Raw genomic sequence first — 27,880 nt, 5'->3', positions numbered from 1 at the left:
TGAGGGTTAAACATTGCCGTGAAAGGCAATTTTTATTGATGCAAAGCACGACAAACAAAACACAAGATTAGTCAAGTAATGTGATTACAGAGGGAGTGAAGTGCAGCCATGGGTTGGTGGTAGCTGGTTTTGTTGTAACAATTGATTTGGAAGGGTGTGAGATTAATATTATTCCCTTCTCCGTAGGTACAATGTTACTGCCACAAGGTGCATTTACAAACTATATTTCTCTGTAAACAGCCAGGGAAAGGCATAATTCAGCAAGGAGACTATAGTGGAATATTTGTGCTCTGGTATTCCTAGTTTTGTCGGGCAGTTGATTAACATTAAACAGGTAAATGAGTGATTTTTGCCAACAACCACCAGGAGGGCCAGAGCAGAGAAATTCCTCCAACTGACCTGACATTTGAGAATTGAGCACCATCCAAAGAATAAAAATACGATGCTGCAGATTAAGATTGACACTTCTAATCCTAGAGTTTATATTCTACATTAAGCTTCATGGGTAATTATTCACTGCAGTTCATGCCATGTTTACAATAGGTCATCACTTTCTCCTGGCAGACTTTGAACTCTTTGAAGGTTCTGCAGGCTTGGAGTCTGGTGGAAGGACAACCCCTCTCTTCACCTCAGGTACTGCCTCTCCATGTTTGTAGACACTTACAGTGACATCAATCGTTTCACCACCATACTTGTTCCTGACGTTAATGCTGTATTTCCCTGAATCCTCTGTGGTGACAGATTTGATGGTGAGGGAGGCAAACTTTCCCTGTTCGAGGGTCGAGCTGTGGTGGTCATTCATCTCCAGGTCCTTGTCATTCTTCAACCAGGTCACCTCAGGAATTGGGTCTCCAAACACGGTGGACGTGAGGCTCAGTGTCTGGAGCACACAAGTAAGTTTATGTCAATAACCCTTCAGAACATTTACAGAGTTTTTGCAAAGATCCTTTGTAACATTTACTGCTGCAGTGGTGTGGGAGCACCAGGTTAAGCTAAGACAAGAGGCAGCAGATATCAGAACTTGGAGCAATAAACAAACTGAGGTATATCGCGTTACCTCTGTAGATGTTGCTCAATGTGCTGAGCTCCTCAGCAGCTTGTCTCTCTTCTGCAACACACACAAAATTCTGACGCGCAGCCGGCATTCACGGAGGGGAATAAACAATTGATGTTGTGTGCCAAGACCCTTAATTAGGACTGTTTATTGCCCTTCATAGATGCTGCCTGATCTGCTGTGTTCCTCCAGCAATTTGTGTATGTTGTTCTGGATTTCCAGCATCTGCAGAATCTTTTGTGTTAGTAATCTCCCTGCCTCTCACCCCTCCCTCCCATGTGACCCACACCTCATACCTTGCCTTCCATTATGGTGACCACATCAGGCAATCCACCTAGAACTTTGCCACGATCTAGGAGAGAAAGAGTCAATGTGAAACCATTTCACTCTGTGAACTGTATAATTTCACTGAGCAACACTTTGAGTACTTACTCTTTTCTGCAAACGCTGCGGCTCTGTAAATGAGAATAAGTATGTCAATAAGTGTAATTGATAACGCAACATTTTACTAACATGACTGAAACATCACAAACATAAATAAGCAGGCAGTCCTGCAGTGAAATATCTTTAGGACATTGGAACTTACTTGAGTCTCTGGAATTCATTATATGCCTCAGTGTAAGCTGCAAAGTAACCAGAGAGAGGTCTTAGCACAAGACAGTTCTCCCAATGTATCAAACTGTACCTGTTCAGTGCAGTAGATATGTAGCAACAATCCATGAGTTCATAGAACAGTAAAGCACAGGAACAGATCCTTCAACCCACAATGTTATGCCAACCAATCTCCTCTGCATAAACACTGTCCATATCCTTCCATTTTCCTGACATTTATGTACCCATCTAAACATCTCTTAAAAGTCTCTAAGGTGTCTGCCTCTACTAATTCCAGTCATTCATCACTCTGTTTTAAAAAAAACTCACCGCTCACATCTTTGAGATTACTCCATCTAACCTCAAATGCAGGCCCTTTGGTATTAGACATTCCAACCCTGAGGAAAATGTAGTCTATGTCCTTCATAGTCTTATAAACCTCTATGATTTTTCCCCTCAGTCTCTGCTGCTCACAAGAAAATAACCCAAGTTTGTCCAATCTCTCATAGCACAAGCCCTCTAATTCAGACAGTAAACGTCTTCTGTATCCTCTCCAAAGCCTTGACATCCTTCCTATAGTAGACTGACCAGAACTATATGCAATATCCTAGATGCAGCCTAACTAGAGTTTTATAAAGCTACAATATAACTGACTGATTTTTAAACTCAATGCCTCAACTAATAAAAGCAAGCATGTCATACGCATCACTACTGCCGATCAATTGGTGGAGTCACCTTCAGGGAGCTATGAACTTGGACCCCCAAATCTCTCTGCTCCTCAACACCATTGAGGGTCTTGCTCTTAACAGTGTACTGTTAAACTCCATCTGACATTTCTCTGCCCATATCTCCAACTGATCTATTTTCTGCTGTTTATTTTGCTGGTCATCTACAGTATCCACAACACCATCAATCTTAATATCATCTGCAAACTCATTAACCTACTCGTCTATTTTCTTCGAGGTCATTTATATACATTACAAGCAGCAGAGCCCCATGGAACACCACTAATCACAGACCTCCAGCTCGAATAAATTCCTTTGATTACTACCCTATCTTCTTTGGGCAAGCCAGTTCTGTATCCAAATGGCCGATTCACCATGGATCCCATGCACCTAAATCTTCTGGGTGAACCTCCCATAAGGGGCCTTCTCATACCCCTTTCTAAAATCCACAGCCCTGCCTTTATCCAATCACCCTTGTCACTTAAAAAACTCAGAGTAACACACACAAAATACTGGAGGAACTCAGCAGGTCAGACAGCAGCTATGACAACTCAGGCTGATGAAGGGTCTCTGCCAGAAACATCAAATTCTTATTAATTTCCATAGATACTGTTTGACCTGCTGAGTTCCTCCAGCATCTGCAGAATGTCTTGTGTTTATGGAGTTCGGCTTAACCTGGCAGGGCAAATCCCCAGCACTCACTTATCAACTCACATTCACAAGCAATGCCTTACCCTCTCCTGACAGGTCCAGGTTCCGTTTGTAAGAGGTTTTGCCATCAAAGATCTCCATGGTGTATTTTCCCTTGTCTTTCTCTGTGGGTTCACAGATCTGCATCCAAACCTGGTCATTACTTCCACCGATTCTCATCTTTTCAGATGAAGCAATCTTCGAATCTCTGGAGGAAAACAGTGACAACAACATTAAGTTGTATTTTCTGGAAAGAGGCCCTTCAGCCAACTCATCCAGCCAGACAGTCTTGCCTTTCAACACCAGCCCCATTTGCCCATGTTTGACCCATATCCCTCGGACCCGTCGAAGTACCTTTAAATATTGTACCCGTCTCTACACCTTCCTCTGGAGGCCTGTTCCACATTTCCACCACCCTCTTGTTCAGTAGAGTTTTCCTCATCTCCCCTCCAACCAATTACTCAAATTCCAGGTTCCAGGTTTGTGTGCCCACTGTTGTGTGAAATGGGTGGTGTTACAGGAAATATGTGGTTAAATTATAAAGAGTGCATAAAAGATGTACGAAGATGTTGCCAGGAATAGAGGCCTGAGTTACAGGGAGAAGCCAGGTCTTTATTCTTTGGAATGTGTGACAAGAAAGGTAACTTTAGAGAAATGTTTAAAATTATGCAAGGCATAGATAAAGTGGATGGTAAAGGTCTGTTTCTCAGGGTAGGGGAGACCAGAATTAGGGTGTGGTTTAAAAGCAACTTTTTGACAGAAGGTGGTGAGTTTGTAGACTAGGCTGTCGGGAAAGTGTCGCTGAAGAAGCACTTGGACAGGTACATGGAGGGGAGGAGCTTGGAGGAATATGGGCTGAACATAGGAAATTGAGACTTGATGGATGGGCACTGTGGTTGTCATGGCCTGGTTGGGATGAAGGACTTCTGTCTCTGCTGTATAACTGGCACACTCTTGATGGCCTCCAGCTTCTCAGAATTTCAGCTCCAAACAGTTTAAGTTCAGAGATTACTGCACTTGGTGAGCAGAGAATCACAGCGAGTTTGCATGCTAACGCAGAACATTCAGCATTTATTTCCCATACATGATCTACTGCTCCCAAGCACACGTACTTGTGATACCAGAAAACCTTCATATCCTCCATGTAGTACTTCAGGAAGGACAGGATCCTTATTCCTTCTGGGGTGCACTTTATCTTCAGCTCAGAAGCAGATAGCCCTAGAGGTTAACACACCTTAAATTAATGACCCCACACACCGGTTTGACGATGCATGCCATCATTTCACTCAGTTCACAGGAAGTTAATGCCAGGTTAAAAGTATGACTAAAATTTCACAACACGTGTTGTAGATAATCCCATGTTGAAATATTCAGTAGGCACAGCAAATGGCAGAGCACTGAAGAGTGTGGTAGAACAGAGGGGTCTGAAAACAGATCCATAATTCCATGAAAGTCGCATCAGAAGTAGATAGGGTGATCGTTTGGTGAATCAAAGTATTGAGGACAGGAATTGGGAAGTTCTATAAGACGTTGGTGAGGCCAAATTTGGAGTACTGTATGTAGTACTGGTTACCTACTTGCAGGGAAGATTGAAAGAGTACAGAGAAAATTTACAAGGATATATCCAGAGCTTCAGGAGCTTAGTTATAGGGAAAGGTTGAGTAGGTTAGGACTTAAATCCCTAAAGCATAGCAATATGAAGGGAGATTTCATAGAGGTATACAAAATTATGAGTATAGATAAAGTAAATACAAGCAGGTATTTTCCACTGAGGTTGGGTGAGACTAGACCTGAGATCATGGGCTAAGGCTGACAGGTGAAATAGCCGAAGGAAACCTGAGAGGGAGATGTTAGTGAGTTGTTTGATTTCAACAACTAAGAGAAGTTTGGATGGGAGGGGTATGGATGGCTATAGTCCAGGTGCAGGTTGATGGAATGAGGCAGAATAATATTTGGGCACAGACCAGATGTGTTGAAGGTCCTGCTTCTGCATTGTTGTGCACTTTAACTCTATGACATCTGTTTAATGCTACAGGCTGGCCATGCAGAAATGTCTGCCCGCTTTCCAGAAGCCCCATTCAACAGGCTTCTCTACCCCTGCAGCACAGTGGGCAGAGCCGCTGCCTTCCCGCTCCGGAGACGCGGATTCAATCCTGACAATGGGATTGTAGGTTCCCCCTCAGGTTTCCTCCCACATCCCAGTCAGTGAGTCAAGCAGCCATTGTAAACCACCCACATGTATAGGTGAGAGCTAAAATCTTGGGGAGTTGATAGAAATGTGGAAAGAATAAACTGAGATTAATGTGTGTGAGTGGTTGACGGTGGGTACTGACAATGGGCTGAAGGGCAATGAACCTTTGGACAGACTGAGTTGGAAATAGCAACACTTACCACTGATTCTGCTGACCTCCTGAACAATCTCCTCGTACACTGCAAGAGGGAGAGGATTACATATTCTTCTATTAGTAACAGATATGAACATTTAGTGTAGCTGTATACAAACCTATCCATTTCAGATTCCTTTTATCACACATACATCAAAACATAGTGAAATGCGTCACTTGCATTAACAACCAACTCAACCAAGGATTTGCTGGGGGAGGCCCACAAGTATAGCCACATATTCCAGCACCAACAGAGCATGTCCAAAATGACACATGCTAAATGCTGAAAGAAATCATTAGGCCAGGCAGCATCTATGCAGAATTTCAGCCCAAAATGTCGACTCTTTATTCCTCTCCATAGACGCTGCCTGACCTAATGAGTTCCTCCAGAATTTTGTGCGTTCTTTGGGATTTCCAGCATCTACAGAATTTTTTGTGTATATGACATGCCCACAATGCTCAGCAGGACAACACTTAGCAGCAGCAACGGTAATAAGACAAAAATGAGCCCTTCACCTCCGCCCAGCCATACATAGACAGCCTCTAACCGCAGAACAGGCTGCCTCTGGGCTTCCAACCACAGTCATTGGCCTCAGATTCGCCTTTAAACTTCAACCTTCAGACCTCACTGACCCCTGGACATTAGCCCCAGGGCTTACTGACCATGGGAATTTGACCCCCTTGACCCCAATCTCCAGACTCTCACAGACCTCCAACCCTGGGATGGACTCGTTCCTTCATCTGGTGTTTAAACATGGAAATTTGACCATCCATTCAGCTCCACAGATGCAGCCTGAACCACTGAATTTCTGTAACTGCCAGTGTGTTGCTCTGGATTTCAGCATTTGCCCTGGCTAGAGTCCCCAGTGGTTCACATGGGCGCCGAGATGATCTCACTCTCTTTCCTCCCCACAGGTATCCCAGTGGTCTGTTCCCATCCCAAACTCACACACTTCTGTACCCCAGTGACTGGACAATGTTCTGGCTCCAATGGCTCAGACAAATGTCCCTGACTGGGGATGGACAGAAGTAGTCCTACCTTTCCCAGCCACTTGAAGTACGGAGACATCTTGACCTTTCTCATCCTTCAGTGTCATCTGGTATTCGCCCATGTCCTTCTTGGAGAACTAAACAAATAACGAATGACTTCATTATCAATGGCAGGTAACATTCTCCCATCTTGGCACCATCAACCCAGTACTGAAAATAGATCAATATCCTCTGTGCAGGATAAAGGATATATTTATAAACCTTTCTGGAGGGAAACACTTCAGCAAAGTGGACGTAGCTGAAGTCTGCCTCCTTAAGATTGTTATAGCCAGGAGTAATGGGGACAAAATCCTACTACCTATTAAATGCTCCCAATGGCGTGTGCCTCAAATAGCCTCTGACAACCAAGTCCTGGCCTTCACATGTGGCTTAGCGACTAAGCCCGAAGGAACCATTTCGTCTGACCGGAGAAGGGGCAAAGGTGGGTACTTGCAGCTTAAAACCAGTTATTTCGGGTAGATGGGGCTCATCAGCCATAGTTGGCAGTTCAGCTAGAAGGAGGAAATCTCTGATCTAAAACTTCTGCTGTTTTGTGGCTATACCCACTCATGAGGGACAAATTGGTAGAAAACCCCAAAGGAAAAATCCAGAACTGGAGTCCCTAAAGTGGTCCTACGTTGAGTTCAACGCTGACTGGCAGCTCTTGCGACACCGCTGGTACCAAACTGTTTCAGTCTCTGTTGTTCCTTCAGGTTTATCAGATGCATGAAGAGGGGGAGTGTGCTGCACGGGCAACAGCTTGATCTCCATAATGTACTGCTGAAGCTTGCGTATCTAGACAGCTAGGATACAACATCCAAGGTTGACCCTGACTGAAGGAGGCCTCGCTCACTCAACTATAGATGAAGATCAGAGCAGAGTCCAAAGTGTTTTTCACCATAAATACTCTCAAAGGACTTTATTCCTGTAATAGGCTTACTCTTGGAGTAGCATCTGCACCTGCACTCTGGCAGAAAACTATGGACCAGGTGTTATAAGGTTGCCCAGGCACTCAGTGTTACTTGGATGACATCATTGTTACCAGTGAGGATGACACAGAATATTTCCAAAATCTCAAGACAGTGCTGCAGAGAAAAATTACATACAGATTGCCAGAGAGGCCTTGAGTCTGGTTTGAGCTGTGAAACATTTCAACCTGTATCTGTATGGGAAAGAGTTTACCCTTGTTACTCATCATCAACTATTAGTGACCGAGATGGTCAAAATGGCACCTAGGTATAAATTTTTTCAGTCAACATCTTCTAGGTAGTTCATGAAACCAGATATTTCACTTCTTTTATGCCTCTTATGTTTATTTTTCATCTTGAATGTGATTCTGGAATTGTTGGGGCCTGTGATTTGTAGTTTGGAGATCATTTGGGTGTTTCAGCTCTTTGTAGTCTCTGAGAGGATTTCAGGAGTCAGAGGCAGTGTGAGTGAACCTCATGGCAAGGAGGCTGTAGGACGGAATGTAAACAGATGGCCAACTCCAATTGGCTGATTAAAACTTCCATTGTTTGCCAATTAACACAATGAAGAAGATAGAAACATCAAGGCAAATGTGGAAGGTGAGCTCTGGGTTCCTGTCTTTTGATCACTGGTGGGATCGCTCTGCTACAGAGAGAGGAAAGGCCTGCCTCTGGGCCCAGAGAATGTTGCCCAGTGTTTCTGCGACTTGGACTTTTGACTTTTTTGTGTGCAGGGGAGGGGGATTTGTGGGTTGATCGTGCTGCCATTTATGTCTTTTCTCTGTTTCATGGCTATCTGAAGAATTTCAGAGATGTATACTTTCATGATAAACGAACCTTTTTAAACCATTTTCCATCCAAGGAAATGTGTTCCACTAACAACAGCAGCACGAATGCAGAGATGGGCTCTGTTTCTTGAAGGATACAATTACAAGATCAAGTTCAAGAGGAGAAATAACCATGGATTGTCCTATTTACCCTTGAAAAAGGAAATACCTGTAAAACTTACAAAAGAAGACACACCACTTGACATATTCTCCCTAATACAAATGAAAGTCTCCATATTACAGCAGAAATCAACCAAAGGGAAACCAGAAAAGACCCCACACTGTCTGAGGTCTACACGGTAACCTAAAATGGCTGGAGTGTGCAGCAGAAGTTCCAATACTCCCATTTTTTCCAGCACTAGAATGAAGTTGCCCTTGATGGAGTTGCCTTATGTGGGGATTGAGAGTTGTTTTACCATCCAAGCTGAGAGCTAAAGTGTTGAAGGAGCTACATACTGGTCATCCAGTCATAGCCAAAATGTAAGTGTTGGCTTGAAACTTTGGTGACCTGGGATAGTTCAGCAAATCCAGCAGCTTGCTATGCACTCTTCAGGATGCCAATCTATCCAAAATTTGACAACAACAACACTTCTCCATCCCGGAGAATGGCTTGCACATGAGAATGTTTCATAGTCATAAGTCTCACCTGCCCAGCAGAGTGATCCCTCCCCTCACTAGGAAGGATGTTATCCCACAAGAGTAAGAAATCCTTCACAGCGACTAATACATTCTGGGTTGTACGCAAGAAATGCGTGAATGACACGTCATTACTTCACCACATCATATGTGTGCACCTCAGAAAAAAATGAAAGATGCCTGCAGGCATCGACGGGAAAATTAAGAAATACTGTACAACAGAAGTTATGAAAATTATACATAAAGAAAGACTGACCATAAACCAATATGCAAAAGAAGATAATTATGTAAATAAAAAAATATAATACTGGGGTCATGAGTTGTAGAGTTCTTAAAAGTGAGTCTGTAGGTTGTGAAATCTGTTCCGATTTGAAGTGAGTGACGTCATCCATGCCAGTTCAGGAGCCTGATGGTTGTAAGGTAAACTGTTCCTGAAGCTGGTGGTGTACGATCTAAGGCTCCTGTACCTCCAGCCAGTTGGTAGTAGTGACAAGAAGGCACGGCCTAGATGGGCGTCCTTGATGATGGATATCACTTTCTCATGGCTGCGCTCCTTGTAAATGTGCTCAGTTGTGGGAGGGCTTTACTGAAATGGACTGGGCCACATCTATCACTTCCTGGGAACCTTTTCTATTCCTGACCAATGGTGTTTCTACACCATTCCATGAAGCAACTAGTCAGTATACTACCCACCTATAGAAAATGAGATGCTGAATCTATGCAAACTTCTAAGTAGAGGTGCTGTTGTGCTTTCTTTGAGATGGCACTTACATGATGGTCCCAGGACAGGTTAGAGACTCAAATTGAATGTTAGAGGAATAAATCTTTCCCATATCACCGTGTAATGATCAATTGTTCTGATTAATTTCATTCAGATCTAAGCTTCAACTTAATTTTTGGCACTGATACACCAGGGGGATATTTTCTTCTGCCCACTCAGATTTGTGAATGCTCACGTTATAGTTCTATGCATTCACAAAGTTTTGGACCAAACAAGATAACATCTGAAAAGACTTGATTTCACTATTCATTTTCACATTTCAATTTGGTCAATTATCATGAAACATTTGCCCCCTTAGTGACCAAAGTCTAATAGACATCACCTGCAATCACCATTTACCTCTGGAAGGGGCATCTTGCACACTCCTGTCTCAAAATTAGGCGGCTCTTCAACAGTAACGGGCACAGAGTCCTTGTACCAAACGAACACTGTCTCCCTCTGTGTGTTTGCCACCTAAAACACATTAGTGAAATTAAAGCACATCTAGGAACAGAAAGGATGCTGTCAACAGAATTTCAAGTAACATCAAAATTATCTTTCCTTTATGGTCATCCAAACAGGTAGGGTACAGCCAGCAACATTCTTTACTACAATAGACTTAGTATTCCTTCTAGTATAGTTGTCGATAAATTACATTCCCTTTTTTGTGAATGCTGAATACTTGCTCCTGTGTCTTATTTGTAATACTATCATTGGATGATTGACTGTTTCCCCCATAGAGCATTACAACTCAGAAACAGACCTTTCAGCCCACCTGGATCATCCTAGCCTGGTTTTTTGCCAAGCCCCATCAACCTGCAACTGGACCTTAGGCCTCCATACCTCCCCCATGTAACTTCTCTTAAATGTTACCACTGAACCCACATCTACCACTTCAACTGGCAGTTCATTCAACACCCTCTGGGTGAAGTTGTTCCCCATCAGATTCCCCTTAAAAGCTACTTGTATTTATCCTGACATCCTCAGTTACTTAGGATTGCAGGGTTGCTGACATTGGAGAACCCTGGGTCCCAGAACATGACCAATATTAACTCAGTTCAGGAGGGAGGCAATCTTTGTTCACACAATGATTACCACCTTGCTGAGTCACATTTCAGACAAGCATGTACAGGTTGGGGCTGTGCAGAGATACCAGCTCAATTGCAAGCAGAATCTTGCATGCTTCCATCCCCGTTGCTGTGGATTTTCACCACACTCGACCTTGGTTGGTTTATTCCATCCCTTGTCCAACAATCAATGACATCTTGTGCTTTGCATAGTAACACACACAGCACTGGAGGAAATCAGCAGGTTAGGCATAATCTCTGGTGGGGAATAAACAGTTGGCATTTCCAGCCTAGAACATTCAGCAGGACTAGAAAGGAAAGAGGAAGAAGATAAAATAAGGAGGTGTGGGGAGTGAAATGTGTGACAGTGATTGGTGAAAGCAGGTGAGGAGGAAGGTGTGAGGGTAGGTAGGCAGATGAAGAAGCTGAGAGCTGATAGGTTAAGGGCTGAAGAAGAAGAAATCTGATGAGAGGAGAGTGGACCATGGGGGAAGGGAAAGGGGAGAGGTACTAAAGGGAAATAATAGGCAAATAAAGAGAAGAGGTCAGAGGGGTGCCAGAATATAGGATAGGAAAAGAGGGAATGGGAGCGGTAGAAATTACCAGAAGTTAGAGCAATTGATGTTCATGTCATCAGGATGCAGTCTACCTAGGTGCTGTTCCTCCATCCTGAGTGTGGCTTCATCATGACACTTGAGGAGGACATGGACCAACATGTAAGAATGAGAATGGGTATTTTTTTTACCTTGCATGTCAGCTCAACTTGACACTCATCTGTCACATGCCAGCGCATGTACTCTGCAAAATGGGGACCTGGGCGACAGACAGAAACAGTTTAGAGTAGCAACCTGCAAAACCCGCACCTATAACTCCTCCACCCTAGTGATGTGATAACAGTTGATGCGAGTAAAGATGAGCAAGGATGGAGATGTTGATTCTAAAAAGAGGCAAGTAAATTAACAAATTTAAAATCAACAACCTGAAGCTGAGTTCAGTGATATTGGTTACCCTGGACACCAAGTTTATGGAACTTTGCTTCCCAGTACATAGAACATCAGTGTTTTGTTTGATATTGCGGGATAGTGCAGAGCAAACCAAGATGCCAGCCTTGCAAGATATTCAACAGAACTTTATTGACAGTGCTGCTTGTACAGAATGTGAACTCCTCCCATGTAATAACTGCGTGGCATAGGAAAAAATGCTATTAACTCCCACCACATACAGCACAGCACAGGCCCTATGTCCCACGACTATTTGTGCTGACATTTAACTTAGTCTAAGATAAATCTAATCCTTCCCTCCTTCATACAGTAGCTCTCCATTTTTCTGCCATCCATGTGCCTATCTAAGAGTTTAACACCTTCCCCCAACTAATGAAGGCCAATACCTCATACTCCCTCTTAATAACCCTATTGACTTGCATGGCAAATTTGAGGGATCCATGGACATAGACCCTGTGATCCCTATGATCTTCCACACTGATAAGAAACATGCCATTAACCCTGTAGTCTGCCTTCATATTGGATGTCCCAAAGTGAATCACTTCATACTTCCCTAGATTGAGCTTCACCTGCTACTACTCTGCAATGGGGAAACAAGCAAACAGTTTAAACAGCAGTAACCTACAAAGCCTACCCTCATAATTTCTACATTTGGTTAATATTCTGCTGTAACTGATGATAATCTTCTCCATGATCCACAACTGCATGAACCTTCGAGTCATCTGCAAACCTATAGTAATGAGAGATTGACCTGTGCTCTCCTTGAAATGATGGAAGACTTCCTCAAAAAAGCCCAGATTATACAGTGCAAGATATTCTAGAAAATGTTAGGATTGCAACAGGAATAACCTTGTAGACACATTGTCTGGACAAGTGACATATTTTTAAAAATCTTACCTTGTTTTCTCAGGAATTCTTTCCTTTGGAATTCTGCTTCTGCCAGAGCAACCTTAAATGCTATGAAGAAAAACAATTCCTATTAAAGCAGGTCATCAAACTTGCTGGCACTAGGTGGGGAAGTCCATTGCTCAACTTACCATCTCCAATCAGAACCAGTGAGGACTGGTTTTTGGCCTTTCCATCCTCAATTTGAACCGTATAAGTTCCTTCATTCTTACTTGTGAACTGTTCCATAACCATCTCAATGATACCAGTAGATTTATCAAAAGTTATCTTGTGTTCCTTGAAGGAAATAAAGTGTAATTTCTGAATATGGTGAACATTTGGATTAACAAGTCTTTATAGGCCATGAATCTACTTGCTGACTTGCTTAAACTGGATGACAAAAGGAAAGGGATCTTTTCCATGACAATAATTTAACAAACTCTGTCTCAACACAAACAAAATGCTGGTGGAACGCAGCAGGCCAGGCAGCATCTATGGGGAGAAGCACTGTCGACGTTTCGGGCCCAGACCCTTTGAAGGAGACATAGGCAATTCACAGGCAATTTGTTTCACTGAGATTTTCAAACACAGAACATCAAATGATACAGGTCAGAAATAGGACCCTTATCCCATGATGTTGTGAATTAATCTGAGCAATGGTGCCTGATTGACTAATCCATTCTGCCTGCACGTGGTCCATATTCCTCTATTCCCTACATAGTCAAGTGCCTATCAAAGAACATCTTAAATGCCTTTATCATATTTGCCTCTTCTACCCACCCCAAGCAACACATTCTACATCTATCAGTCTCTGAGTACAAAAAGAAAATTAGTCCCACACGTCTCCTTTGAAGTCTCCTCCCTCACCTTAGATGGATGAGATACTGCCTATTATTCAATATTTAAACCCTGGGGAAGAAGATACCTGCTGTCTGTTGTCTATGCTTCTCATAATTTTTGAACTCTTATCAGGTCTTCTCTTAGCATCCAATGTTCCAGTGGAAATCACCTAAGTTTTCCCAGCCTCTCCTTGTACATCATAGTCTAATCCAGGCAGCACTCTGGTGAACCTGTTCTAATAGAACTTTGCAAGCCAGGCAACTGAACTTTCCTTCATTGAAGACATCAAGTAAGTTCAGAAGCTGAATCTGAGGTACCAGTTATACCTGTTCTAACAGGCTCAGCCAGTTGAATAGTCGGGCCCTGGTACTAGTGACAGAAAATGCAGGAATGGGAAATGGTGAATAAAGACCTAGCCTACCCAACTGCTCCAACATAGGTCTTCTCTGCACTCTTTCCAGCTTAGTGATGTCTTTTCTATAACAAGGCAACAAAATCTGTACACAACCCTCCAGATCATCCCACACAAAATGCTGGAATAACTCAGCAGGACAGGCAGCATCTATTGAAAATGAATAAACATTCAAGATTTCAGGCCAAGACCCTTCATCAGAACTGAAAAGGAAGGGGGAAGTTGGCAAAATAAGGTGGGGAAGGAAAAGAAGTACAAGGTAGAAGGTAATAGATGAAGTCAGGTGGGTGGGGGAGGAGGGATGAATTAAGAAACTGGGAGATGATAGATGGAAATGGTGGGCTAGAAAAGAAAGAATCTGATCCGAGGAGAGTGGACCATTGTAAAAAGGGAAGGAGCAGAGGTACCGTGGGAGAAGATAGGCAGGTGCTCAGAAGAGTTAAGGGGCCAGACTAGAGATCAGGTTGGAGGTCATCTATTCAGAAAGTAGGAAACTAGATAATCCTACAGCTGCGGTCTCTCCTAAATCTTGTACAAATGCAACATAATAGTTACCTTGCTGTCTTGCAGTTCCAGATCATTGACAATGAACTTGCACCGAGCTTCAGCTGATAAATGCTCAGCTTGAAGCCAAAAACGGACTTGCCCTTTTTCAAAGACTTCATAGGATAATTCATGTTTCAATGGGATCGCTAAAGGAAAACAGAAAACAAGAGTTCTTTAAGCTACATAGGATGATCAATCCAAATATTCAAAGAAATCAAAGTTGAAAAATTAAAGTTGTTCCAAAATCCCAGCCTAAATGGACTGTACTATTCTACATTCTGTTTTTCATTTTACTAGAGGACACTGCTGTAGCATAGTGGTAAGTGTGACATTACTACAGTATGAGCCGTCAGAGTTCAGTTCTGATACCAGTGGTCTTTAAGAAGTTTGTACGCTCTTCCCATGAACACATGGATTTCTTCCAGGTATTCTGGTTTCTTCCCACATTCCAAAGATGCTGGTCCGTAGGTTAATTGGTCATTGTAAATTTTGTGATTAAGTAGGGTTAAATAGATGGGTTGCTGAGCGATGTGGCTTGTTGGGCCAGGTGGGACGGTTCTGTATGGTGTCTCTAAATAAAATAAATAAATAAATAATACCTTGGTGTATGGAATGGAAAGCACAAGTTTTCTTGGGTGGAAAACATAAGTTTTTTTTTACTATATCTTGTTACACATGACAGTAGTAAACCAAAACCAACTGTGTTTTTAAAGACAAAATCTATGCGAAGTCTAGAGAATTGGCAGATGTAATATAGGATTCCTCCAACAAATATAAAGCTGCATATTTTCTGTGCAGTTGTTCCTGGTAAGAGTGGTTAAAAAGACATATGATGCCTTGGTCTTCATTAGTTGGGGGATTGAGCTCAACAGCTGCAAGGTAATTTTGCTGTTCTATAAAACCCTGGTTAGACCACACTTGGAATATTATGTTCAGTTCTGGTTGCCTCATTATAGGAAGGATGTGGAAGTGCTAGAGAGGTTGCAGGGGAGTTTTACCAGGATGCTGCCTGGATTAGAGCATGTCCTATGTGGAAAGGTTCAGCAAGCTAGGAGTTTTTCTCTTTGAAGTGAAGGAGGATGATAAATGTCTTGATAGAGATGTATAAGATAAAAGGCATAGATTAAGTGGACAGAGAGACCTTCCCATGGCAGAAATGGTTAATAATGTTAGAAAAATGGGAGATACAATGTTAGAAGAATAGAAGGCGCTGTAGGAGATATCGGATCCAACCATTTAATTGTTATTTTCTTTGCAGTTTAACAATTAATTGACTGCTTATATTTATAAACTTTCTTATATACTAGTAACAGTTTAGTATGCTTCCTAGTGGCTGGAGTATGTGCATACAGTTGTTCAGTGCATCCCCTGGTGGTCACATTTGTACGATTTTGGAAAGCCCTAGAAGCTTCTCTGGTGCTGCATTCAAATAGGGGCTTTTTGATTGGCTAGCTCTTATCTGCAAATTTGAATGAATTTTTCTTATCTATGTAGTATCAAAAGAGCTGATTGTTAGAATAAGTAATGACTGGGGCACTATCTTTTTCTCTTTTAGCTTCTATCTCTCTTCACTTAGTAAACCTCTATCACAGTTTATTTTACAGCACTCTTTGTTCTATTAAGATTTATTAAAATGATCATGAAGCGACAGGTTTTGTGCCTTTCCTAACTTCTGAAAGACTCCTGGGTTAAAAATATTGGAATCCAGCAGAGGGAAGGGTTAGATTGATCTGAAAGCAGGTTATAAGCTCCCACAACAACGAGGGCTGAACGAGGGCTGTACTATACTGCCCTATTTGAATCTGATTCTATGTGGATCAGCAGAGTTGTAAGCAATGAAACTGGGAAGGGTTATTGACTGGGTGAATAGATGGACAAATCACACAACACACAAGCAGTGGCCAGGACTGCTTACAGCTCCGAGCAAAAATACACAAGATGTAGGGAAAAGATTCCAAGGAAAGGATGGAGCAAACATAGTTAACAAGGAAGTTACAGATCTTGTTACGGTGAAGGAGAAAGGGTAAGTATGAAGTTGTGTAAAACCTTGGTGAGGCCAAATTTGGAGTATTGCTTGCCGATTATCAGTAAGGTTGAAAGAAGTAAATATTCGATATTATTACCATCATCACAGATTTAGTATGAGTGCAAAAGATTCTGCAGATGCTGGAAATCTGGAGCAACTCACACAAAATGCTGGAGGAACTCAGCAGGTCAGGCAGCATCAATGGAGAGGAATAAACAGTCAATGTTTCGGGCAGACACACTTCAGCCCTTTTAGTTTTTTTATTTAAATGAAGGAAGGGGGAAGAAGCCAGAGTATAAAGGTGGAGAAAGGAGAGGAAAACAAGATGACAGGTAATAGGTGAGGGAAAAGGTGGGTGGGTGGTGTAGTTGGGAGGGGGATGAAGTAAGAAGCTGGGAATGATAGATGGAAGAGGTGTAGGGCCAAAGAAGAAGGGATCTAATAGAGAATGGGCCATGAAAGAAAGGAAATGAGGGAACCAGAGGGAGGTAAAGCGCAGGTGAGAAGAGCAGGGGGCAAGGCAGCAATCAGATTGGGAAATGGAAAAAGAGAAGCGAGAAGGGGAGAAATTACCAGAAGTTAGAGAAATCAATGTCATGCCTTCAGACTGGAGGTTACCAAGACAGAATATGAGGTGTTGCTCCTCCAACTTGAAAGTGCCTTCATCATGGTGATAGCTTATACTCTCCCTCCTCCCAACTTCTTATTCTGGAATCTACTGCCTTAAAGTGCTGTTGGAGAGTCTTGGCCCAAGCTGCTGATTGTTTATTCATTTCCATACATACTGCCTCACCCACTGACACCTCCAGCTTTTTAAGTACATTGCTCCATATTTCCAGCAATTACAGAATCTCCTGGGGCAAATGTTGTTGAATATGGGTTGAATTTCAAAACTTTGGAAGAAAGAATGATGAAGGTTTTTTATTTAAATAAAGAGAAAGCATATAAATCTGGAGCATCGTGGGATAGGGAGGTCCTCTTACACAAAACAAAAACTAAGGCTTTCACACATGCTGGAGATACTCAGAAGCTTAAAGGTGTGCTGGCTTTTATTGTAAGAACTTAGAGCACTGGTAAGTTTTACTTCAATTGTAGAAAGTACTAGTGAGGCTACATTAAGAATCCTGTGTGCAGTTTTGTTTAAGTTTATTGTCATAAACACACATACCCAGGGCATTAGCTTTACCCTTAATCATTAGCTTTTAGCAACAGAAGCACAGTACCTTACAAACACACCAAACAAAACATAATGTAAACTTAAACTAACATAAATAGTAAATAACTTACACAATAAAATAAACATTATGACACTGGTACAAGTTGAGAGATAGAAAAAAAGAAAAATTGTTGGAGGTTGTGATAGAGATTTTCAGATGGGTTCAAAAACCTAATGGCATTGAAGGAGCTGTTGTTGAATCTTGAGCTGTGGTCCTCAGGCTTCTGTACCTCCTGCCTGATGGTAGCATCGAGAAGGTGGCATGGCCTATATAGTGGCAATCCCTGAAGATGTGTCTCTGTGCCTGATGGCTGGCATGGTAACGTAGCAGTTGGCGTAATGATATGACAGTGCCAGTAACCCAGGTTCAATTCTGCCTCTGCAAGGAGTTTGCATGTTTTCCCTGTGACCGTGTGGGTTTTCTCCCGGCATTCCAATTCCCCCCAACATTTCAAAGTATATGTAGGTAGGTTAATTGCTCACTTGGCTGCAGTTAGGTAGCGTGGGCTTGTTGGGTCAAAAGGGCATGTTACCGTTGTTACCATGCTGTATCTCTAAATAAAACCTTACTTAGACATCACCTCCTATAAATTCCTCAATGATGCAGAGAGCTGTATCCATGCTTGTCTGTGTTAATTAAAAATGTTCCACATGTTCCAATGCAAGGCATGAAAACTTAAATCTAGAGCACCAGTTGTGTATTAATCTCACATGCCAATGAGAACAAAGACTACCCTGAGAAAATTCACAGATTATTGTGAGTGTGAATTATGGGAGTGACTTGGTGTACAGATACTCACTTGGATGCCTAATCGCATGACTCAATGCCAGCAAGCGTTCCAGTTCTGGAAAACAGAAGACACATGGATTACATTTTATGATGTTATTTCCTGACATTTTGCAACAAGACTCGATGTACAGTTTAGATTTTTGAGCATAGACTTGCTGTTGACACATCTGCACAGTATATGTTGCCTGGAGAATAAGTCAAAGCTGTTGGGGAGAATTTTTCCCACCAGCTTTTACCTTGTGAAATGTAATGTAAAATGGATTACTTACCCAGTTACCCGGAGCATATACTGTGGAGACTACCACAGCTAGCCAGCCAGCTGTAGAAGTGTACATAGAGAACTTAGAACCTCCCGGGTTAGGAACCAGAGCTCTCTACCCAGATCATGGGACCTGGTCACATGAAAAGGTTAATGTTAAGCGAGAATGGATTACAAGGGGACACTGTTGTTAGGAAACACTTATTAAATTTCTAGTGCTCTCTCCAAATTAACAGGCAGAGTGCCAAAGATTCAAAACACTTAAACATTCTTCAGCTATCTAGGAAGCCTGAAGGTAGGGAGTTCACAGAAATCAAATGAGGTTTCCAGCCTTTATGGAAACCTTGAATGGGATGTAGGCCTCCTTTCAGAAGTGATGGAAATCACTACAGCAGAGAGAAAAGTACTTTCTGCCCATCTAGTTCACGCTGAACTATCATACTGTCTTGTCCCATTGGCTGCATTCGGACCATAGCCCTCAATACCCCTCCAAACCATGTACCTATCCAAATTTCCCTCAAACTTTGAAATTGATCCTGCATCCATCACTTCGGCTAGCAGCTTGTTCCACACTCACACCACCCTCTGAGTGAAGTTGTTTCCCCTCTTGTTCCCCTTAAACATTTCACCTTTCATCCTAATCTATGAACTTTAGTTCTAGTCTCATCAACCTCAGTGGAAAAAGCCAGCTCGTATTTACCCTATCTATTCCACTCGTCATTTTGTATACCTCTATCAAATCTCCCCTCACTCTCCTGCACTCCAGGTAATAAAGTCCTAACCTATTTAACTTTTTTCTAGAAGTCATGTCTTCAAGAGCCGGCAAAATCAGAAATATTTCTCACTCCATCACTCAAAAATATTTCTCGGACTGCCATCATGGAGTAAATGTGGCCCCTGTCAGGGAGCTAGAGAGAATGCTGGTTGAGCTGTTGATCTGAAGATAAACTAGGACACAGCTGGAACCCACTCATGCAGGCAGAGGATCCCATACCTTCCTTCTCCAAGACATAGCTGGAAGAGACACCGTCCGTGTCTGAGACAGCAACAGAGTATGTTCCCAAGTCTGACATGTCCGGGTGTTTAAAGATCAACTTGGATCTGAAAATAAAAGTTGGGAATTTTTCTAAAGGAGCACTTAAAATTCCAGTCTTTTCCGCCCTCCCTGACGATGGTTGTTGTAAGCTGACTGTTTTCCTGACGCTCTGTCCCTTTTGAGATAGTAATGACCAGTACTAATCATTGATTGACTGAGCAAATCAATGACCAATTAACCGACTGCCTCAACAATAAAAAGCGAACTGCGGAAGGAACACATCCAGTCAGGCAGCATCCCTGGGTGAAATAGACTGGCGAAAATTTGGGTTGAGACCCTTCATGTAGACAGAAAGGTAAAGGGGAGTTAGTGAGTGTAAACAGCTAAGGGGAAGGGTGGATCAAGAATTAGTAGGTGATAGGTGCTGGTAAGGGGATGATAGGCAAATGAAGGAGGGGAGGACAGCAATAGTACCAGAGGTTGGGAGGTGATGGGATGATAGGCAGATGGAGGAAGGGAGGGCAAGAACAGTGACAGAGGCTAGGAGGTGATGGGATGATGGGCAGATGGAGGAAGGAAGGGTGGGAACATTGACAGAGGTTAGGAGGTGATGGGATGATGGGCAGATGGAGGAAGGAAGGGTGGGGACATTGGAAGGTGATGGTTGGATCCAGGTGAGGAGGTGATAGACAGATGGAGGAGGGGAACATTGGAATAGTGACAGAGGCTAGGAGGTGATGGGATGATGGGCAGATGGAGGAAGGAAGGGTGGGAACATTGACAGAGGTTAGGAGGTGATGGGATGATGGGCAGATGGAGGAAGGAAGGGTGGGGACATTGGAAGGTGATGGTTGGATCCAGGTGAGGAGGTGATAGACAGATGGAGGAGGGGAACATTGGAATAGTGACAGAGGCTGGGAGGTGGAGACTGAGCTGCTGATGGTGGAATTTGGTAGGAGAGGAAGGTGGAGCATGGAATGAAATAAGGGAGGAGGGGAGGCCAGTTGGGAACAGTGGGGACAGGGAACCCAGTGGAAGAGGGTATGGGTGAGGGGCAGATGGAGTGGTAGGTGAAGGAGGGATAAGAAACAGGTTGATGGGTGGTGGGAGAAGGAACTGGCTAGATCAGAGGGATAGAGAAGAAATGCACCTGAGATCTTCCAGGAATGAAAAGGTTAATGTATGAGGAGCGTTTGAATGCTCTGAGCCTGAACCAACTGCAGTTTAGAGAAATGAAGATGGATTCCATTGAAGCCTAAAGACCTAGATAGAGTGGACTTGGAGACGATGTACCCAATAGTGAGGGAGTCTAGGACCAGAGGGTTCAGCTTCAGAATACAAGGTCTCCCTTTTGAATAGAGGTGAGAGGAACTTCTTTAGCCAGATGGTGGTGAATCTGCAGTATTCATTGTCACAGACATTAGTGCACCAGAGTCCAAATCATTGGATATATTTAAAGCAGATGTTGATAGGTTCTTAATTAGTCAGGATGTCAAAGGTTACGGGGAGAAGACAAGGACAATGGAGTTGAGAGTGATAATTAATCAGCCATGATTAATCAGCCATGTCAGAGTAGAATTGATGGGCTGAATGGTCTAGTTCTGCACCTTTGTCTTATAGTCTATTGGATGCAGGTGAGTAGAAGTGATAGGCAGATGGAGAAGGGGAGATTAGGAAAAGTGACAGAGGCTGGGAGGTGATGGGTGGATCCAGGTGAGGAGGGTGACTGGCAGATGGAGAAGAGGAGAGAGGGAATAGTGACAGAAGCTGGAAGGTGATGGGTAGAGCCATTTATCAGGTAAGATCAAGGATTCAGGGTGTTGAAACAGATCACACTAGATCTCCATCTACCAGGACTTAACATGGTAATGGCATGGATCTTAAGTACTGCTAATGATGGCAGAGGTAATACTCTGACCATAAGGCTCTTTGGTAAACACAGGACATTCTGCAGATGCTAAAAATCCAGAGGAAGACACACAAACTGCCAAAGGAGGGGGATAAGCAGGCAACATTTCAGGCTGAGACCCTTCATCTGGACTGGAAAGGAAGGGTGCAAAAGGTGGGGTGAGGGGAGGGACTACATGCTGGCAGGTGAACAGGCTGAGAACAGGTGAAAGGGAAGGTGAATAGGTAGGGGAGGTGAAGTGAGAATAGTTGGAAGAGGTAAAGGGCTGAAAAAAAGGAATCTGTTAAGATTCATGGAGAAAAGGAAAAGAAGAGGGGAGCCAATGGGAAACAATAAGCAGGTAAGGAAAAGAGAAGAAATGAGATGGGAGCCAGAACAGGGAACGGAAACAGAGAGAAGGGGGAAGGGTTGAAATTACCAGTAGGGAAATCGACGTTCATGCCTCAGGTTGGAGGCTACCTAGACGAGGTGTTGCTCCTGCGACCTGCATGTGGCTTGGTTGTGGCAGCAGAGGAGGTCATGGACCGACATGTCAGAATGGGAATGGCACATCAAATTGAAATGGATAGCTACCAGGTGATCTTGACCCGTTGAGTTCCTCCAGCATCTTGTGTGTGTTGTTAAAGGCACTAAGGGATGCCCTGAAAGGTGCTATACAAATGAAAGTCATTGTTTATTGATAACCCATTGTGCTTGCCAGTGAGATGTTGGGACAAACCCAGGCCCAATCAAAGTGGAGCCTCGATCAGTACCAAACTGAGATTGCTGAACCTAACCTGACCTGGACAGCAGAAAGTGAATTGACTTACGTGTCACCCTCTGTTTCAACGTGAACCCGGGAGAAGTCAGTGATGTCCTCGTAGGCCAGGCCCCAGGAAAACTGGGAGGCATCGGTCATGTCAGAGCATTGGAAGCTCATATAGATGTTGCCGTTGTCATCCACACCTGCCGAAATCTCTTTGGTTCCTTGTGCACAAGTTAAGAGAAAGGTTTGTGGGTACAGGAACCAGCACTGCTGTTCCCAACATCATTCAGTTACAGTACTTAAAATAAATAATGTTTAACATTTAACCAGCGATTCTCCACTGCTGGGACATTTCAGATATATGAACGTAGGCAGACTCCCATAATATCCCATAATGGTGTATAAAGGGAGGATGGGAGGATGAATACAGGACCCTGATGGAGGACTTTGTCAAATGGTGCAAGCTGAATCATCATCGGCAGCTCAACATTAGTAAGACAAAGGAGATGGTGATGGACTTTAACTTGTATTGCTCCCAGGGTGCACCTGGATGACAGACTTGAGCGGAGCACCAACACAGAGGCTGTGTACAAAAAAGGGCCAGAGTTGCCTCTGAGGAGACTGAAATCCTTTGGAGTATGTAAACCTCTCCTTAAAATGTTCTACCCGTCTGCTGTCACTAGTACAATCTTCTGTGTGGTGGTGTGCTGGGGCAATGGCATCAATACAGGTAATGCCAACAGGATCAATAAACTGATCAGAAAGGCTGGCTCTGTTATGGGAGACAAACTGGACACACCGGAGGCTGTGGTAGAACAAAGGATCCTATGGAAGTTCCTGGCAATTCTGGAAAATGTTTCTCTCCCTCTGGATACACCTTGGCTGAATAGAGGAGCCCCTTTAGTAACAGGCTAAGATAACTGCTGCTCCGAAGAGTGCTAAGTGGATAATTCTTACCCTCAGCCATTAGGCTCTATAATGGGTCAAACTATTGCCAGGAAAGTGATGACCCTCTCCTGTTTATGGTAACTAATTTTTTATTCTTTCTACTCCTCTTTTAATACTTATATTTGTGCACCTGTAATGCTACCGTTACACAGTAATTTCCTTTGGGATCAATAAAATATCTATCTAATCTGGATTCTAATTGTTGAGAAATCTCTACATTTCAACTCCTGCCTCACAAAGCATTTTTCTTGTAATCTCTTTATACACATGGGCACACTATTCCCCATACACCCTTTAATCTCACTGCCAGCTGGTTACTACCCTCATTTTAAACTTCCTAATGCCCACATTTATTTTTGAACAGATCGAGACACCAGTTCTTGTGCTGTCTGTGAGGACCCTGTCAGCTGCAAGTGATGGGCCGTTGACGTACCTGGTCTGGTGTGAACCAGCACGGGCTCTGAAGGCTCAGATGGCTTCCCTGCTCCATGCGAGTTCACTGCTCGTACTTTGAAAATATATCTCTTCCCTTCCTCCAACTGAGTAACCTGGGAGAACAGCAGAGTGAAGTCAGTTAATGATACAGAATGAACCAAACCTATTGTGATTAAATCCAGAAGAGTATAAAGTGATCCAGAGAAGGTTTACGAGAACGATCCTGGGAATCAACTGGGTAACATATAAAGAGCATTTGATTAGTTTCGGTGAGTACTTTAGAGTTTAGAATAATGGGGGTGGCGGGGGGAAGGATCTCATGGGGTCTGTGAGATTATTCCTCATGTTGGAAACACCTTTTCTACATCCTCCCTATCTAGGGATCTTGAACAGCCTAGATAGAATGGATGTTGAGAGGATGATTCCTATAGTGAGAGAGTCCGGAACCAGAGGGCACAATCTCAGAACACAAGGACTTCCTTTTAGAACAGAGATGAGGAGGAAGTTCTGCAGCCAGAGGATAGTGAATCTGTGGAATTTATTGGCACGGATGCCTATGGCGGCCAAGTCATTGGGTGTATTTAAAGCTAACGTTGATAGGTTCTTTTTGGAAGCCAACTCGATTACGAAATTTTCGATTATTTCTCTTCTTGGATCCTCTCTTCCTTTATCTTTAAATAAATTAACTGACAGCTTGGTGGTTAAACACACTTTGAGGATCTGGCTACAGTTTAGAAAACATTTTGGTTTATTGAGATTTTCCATTTCTAGTCCCATTTTTTCTAATTTTTTTTAAAAACCATCTATGACCGATCTGTTTTTTAGAGAATGGGATAGATTAGGCATTAAGTGATTTCAGGATCTGTTGTTGGAATTACTCTTTCTTCTTTTGAGCAGCTCTCAGTGAAAAATAACCTATCAAATACCCACTTTTTTCGATATCTGCAGATTAGAGATTTTTAAAGATCTAAACTACATATATTTCCTACCAGCCCAGATCAGAACATAATAGAGGTAATTTTTAATTTGAAACCTTTTGATAATGGCTCAATATCTTATATTTATGGTCTATTGTTGGGATTGAGAATGGCTCCTTTAGACAAAAAAAAGATTGGGAAAAGGATTTAGACTTCATTATCTGATGAGACCCGGAGGGCTATTTTCAAAATGGTTAATTCTTCATCATTATGTGCTCGTCATTCCCTCCTACAACTTAAAGTGGTATGCAGGGCTCATATGTCTAAACTCAAACTCTTTCGTTTTTTGCAGATATATCTCCTTATTGTGACAGATGTAATAATGGAGAGACTTCATTAATTCATATGTTTTGGTCATGTTCAAGGCTTGAAAAATATTGGAAAGGTGTATTCCAAACTTCTTCTGTACTTTTCGAAGTTAATTTTAAGACCAATCCTTGTGACTGCCTTATTTGGTATCGTTGAGGAAAGGGCTATAATTTTGGAGCTTTCTCATTTGCGGGTATTGGCTTTTATTTCTCTGATGGCTAGGAGGGTGATCTTGCTTAAATGGAAGGAGGTTGCCCCCTACACACGCTCAATGGTTATGCGATGTTATGTCATGTTCAAATTTAGAGAAGATTCGTTGTTCGATTTCTGATTCTAACCAAGATTTTCAAATGCTATGAGGACCCTTTCTGAACTACTTTTAAAATCTTTGAATTGTTATTGTTATTAAAATATGGATCTGGGCTATTATTATAAAACACTATATGGTAAAGTACTCTTTTTTTCTCATTTTTTTTATCAACCAGCTTTGTCTTGATAGAGAGTGTAGATTATTTTTATAATATAATTAACCATATTATTGTATTTCATAATTCAATTCATTTTATTTGATTGATCATGAATATGGGATACTGTGATTGTATCAGTGTGATTTATATATAGTGCATCTTGTGCTATCTTATTTTGATTTATAATAAGTATCCTTATGAATTCTGCATTTGTGTATATGAAATTTAATAAAAATATTGGAAAGATAGGTTCGTGTTAGTAAGGGTGTCAAAGGTTATGGGGTAAAGGCAGAAAAATGTGGTTGAGATGAAAAATAAATTAATCATGATCAAATGGTATAGCAGACTCAATGGCATTTTTCTGCTCCTATATCTTATGGTCGCTGGAGATCGAACCTGAAGGCAGAATACAGGCTAGTGACAGAATTCTTAACAGTGTGGTAGAACAGAGGGATCTTGGGGGTCACATCAACAGATCTCTTAAAGTTGCCACATAAATTGATAGGATTGTTAAGAAAGCATATCATGTGTTAGCATTCATTATTTGGAAGTTTGAGTTCATGAGCCACAAAGTAATCTTGTTGCTCTATAAAAGCTTGGTTTGACCACACTTGGAATATTGTGTTCATTTCTGGTTGCCTCATTATTGGAAGGATATTCAAATTTAAAAGTAAATTTATTTTCAAAGTACATATGCATCACCATATACAACCCCCAAGATTCATTTTCTTGCAGGCACTCACAGTAAATACAAGTAAACACAAGAGAATCACTGAAAAACCTCACTCAACATGATGGATAAACAACTGATATACAAAAGACCACAAACTGTAAATACCAAAAAAAAGAAAAAAAAATTAGATCACTGTAGAAATCTGTTTTCACTTTGACATGAAAAATTATTTTTTGTTGATCAATGTCAAAAAAGCCAAATGAAATCCATTGCGATTCAATGTTGTAAAACATGAAAACTTCTAAGGGGGGGGTGAATACTTTTTATAGGCACTGTTTTTGCCGATTCATCACCACCTTTGATTTGGCCTATGGCTGTGGTGCCATCAGCAAACTTAAATATGGCGTCAGCAATCTTAAATATAGCATCAGCAATCTTAAATATGGAAGCTTTAGAGAAGGTACAGTGGAGATTTACCAGGATGGATTAGAGAACATGTCTTATGATGAAAGCTTGAGTAAGCTAGTACTTTTCTTTTGGAGCAAAGGAGGATGCGAGGCAAATTGACAGAGCTGTGCAAGAGGCATATATAGAGTGGATAGCCAGCAATTTTCCCAGAGTGGCAATGGCTAAAACCAGAAGACATCTGTTGAAGTTGAGTGGAGGAAAGTTTAGTGGAGATGTCAGAGGTAGGTGTTTTTTTTCCTGCACAGAGAGTGGTTGGAGCTCTGTGGGTGGGGGTACAGGGCATAATATTAGGGATATTTAAGAGATTTAAGGATGTAAGAAAAATAGAGTTCTATGGGCTGTGTAGGAAGGAAGGAATAGATTCATCATGGGGTAGATTTATATAGGTTGGCACAACGTCATGGACCAAAAGACCTGTACGGTGTTGTTCTGTTCTATATTTTATATTGTAATTATTTTATTTAAATGGTAATACAGACCATACCAGGGTTTGTTTCGGAGTTCTGTCTGTAAATTGATATCCGTGCAAGTCAGAAACATCCGTTTTCTACGGTAACTCTTACTGCATGTGTACTTTCTAAAGGTCTCTCATTTCATTGAATAATCACCACAACAGGACCGATAATTAAATTGGCAACATATATAAAATGCTGGAGGAACTCAGCAGGCCAGGCAGCATCTATAGAAAGGAATAAACAGCCGACGTTACGGGCCAAGACTCTTCATCAGGACTCAATTAAATAAATGGAATGTATACAACATCCCATCATTTCCCAACACCATGAAACATTTTATTTATTCTTATTGCTAGCTGGAAAACTGCTTTAAAATATACAGAGATAAAATATATTTTGTTGCTGATTTTCTGCTGAACATCCAAGAGCCTCTTAGACTGACACATGGCTGCAAGAAAAAGAGGGTTATGGGCTGTGTAGAAGGGATGTATTGGATTCATCCCGGGGTAGGTTTATATAGGACATGCTCTGTTGGTGCCAGAATGTGTGGCGACTCTTTCAGTCTGCTCCCAGTACATCCATAGGTTGTGTCATTGTTAACACAAATGAAACGTTTCATTGTATGTTCTTATGTGTAAGTGATAAACAAATGAATCTGAATTGAAATAAAAAACTCTTAATTTAAGCAAGCTTTCATAGGTCACTGGACTGAATTCCAAATACTAACACTTCAGTATCAGTGCCAAGTGTTT

The 27,880-nt window shown here is 42.1% G+C and overlaps 1 protein-coding gene and 1 long non-coding RNA gene across 2 annotated transcripts in view; one reads left to right on the top strand and one right to left on the bottom strand.

The window, feature by feature from the left end:
- myom2b (myomesin 2b) overlaps window positions 1-27,880 on the bottom strand; it is a 116,875-nt gene continuing 88,995 nt past the window's right edge. Inside the window, exons 20-36 of the mRNA XM_059982038.1 lie at window positions 23,778-23,892; window positions 22,461-22,617; window positions 19,701-19,807; window positions 18,458-18,502; window positions 14,425-14,561; window positions 12,770-12,914; window positions 12,630-12,689; window positions 11,477-11,544; window positions 10,025-10,138; window positions 6,484-6,571; window positions 5,452-5,490; window positions 4,173-4,278; window positions 3,105-3,268; window positions 1,641-1,677; window positions 1,487-1,509; window positions 1,351-1,406; window positions 1-880 (exon numbers count right to left, since the gene is read on the bottom strand). Coding sequence (XP_059838021.1) covers window positions 548-880; window positions 1,351-1,406; window positions 1,487-1,509; window positions 1,641-1,677; window positions 3,105-3,268; window positions 4,173-4,278; window positions 5,452-5,490; window positions 6,484-6,571; window positions 10,025-10,138; window positions 11,477-11,544; window positions 12,630-12,689; window positions 12,770-12,914; window positions 14,425-14,561; window positions 18,458-18,502; window positions 19,701-19,807; window positions 22,461-22,617; window positions 23,778-23,892 — 1,794 coding nt within the window. The 3' untranslated portion in view covers window positions 1-547. The remainder of the gene's footprint in view (window positions 881-1,350; window positions 1,407-1,486; window positions 1,510-1,640; window positions 1,678-3,104; window positions 3,269-4,172; window positions 4,279-5,451; window positions 5,491-6,483; window positions 6,572-10,024; window positions 10,139-11,476; window positions 11,545-12,629; window positions 12,690-12,769; window positions 12,915-14,424; window positions 14,562-18,457; window positions 18,503-19,700; window positions 19,808-22,460; window positions 22,618-23,777; window positions 23,893-27,880) is intronic.
- Window positions 754-27,717, top strand: LOC132400741 (uncharacterized). Its single transcript, XR_009514352.1, has 3 exons — window positions 754-893; window positions 23,709-24,048; window positions 25,049-27,717. It is a non-coding gene; the product is annotated as an uncharacterized LOC132400741 (long non-coding RNA).

The sequence above is a fragment of the Hypanus sabinus genome, chromosome 10, assembly GCF_030144855.1.
Source record: "Hypanus sabinus isolate sHypSab1 chromosome 10, sHypSab1.hap1, whole genome shotgun sequence".
NCBI lineage: Eukaryota > Metazoa > Chordata > Chondrichthyes > Myliobatiformes > Dasyatidae > Hypanus > Hypanus sabinus.
Note: the sequence above shows the minus strand (reverse complement) of the source record. Positions and strands in the feature narration are given on the sequence as shown.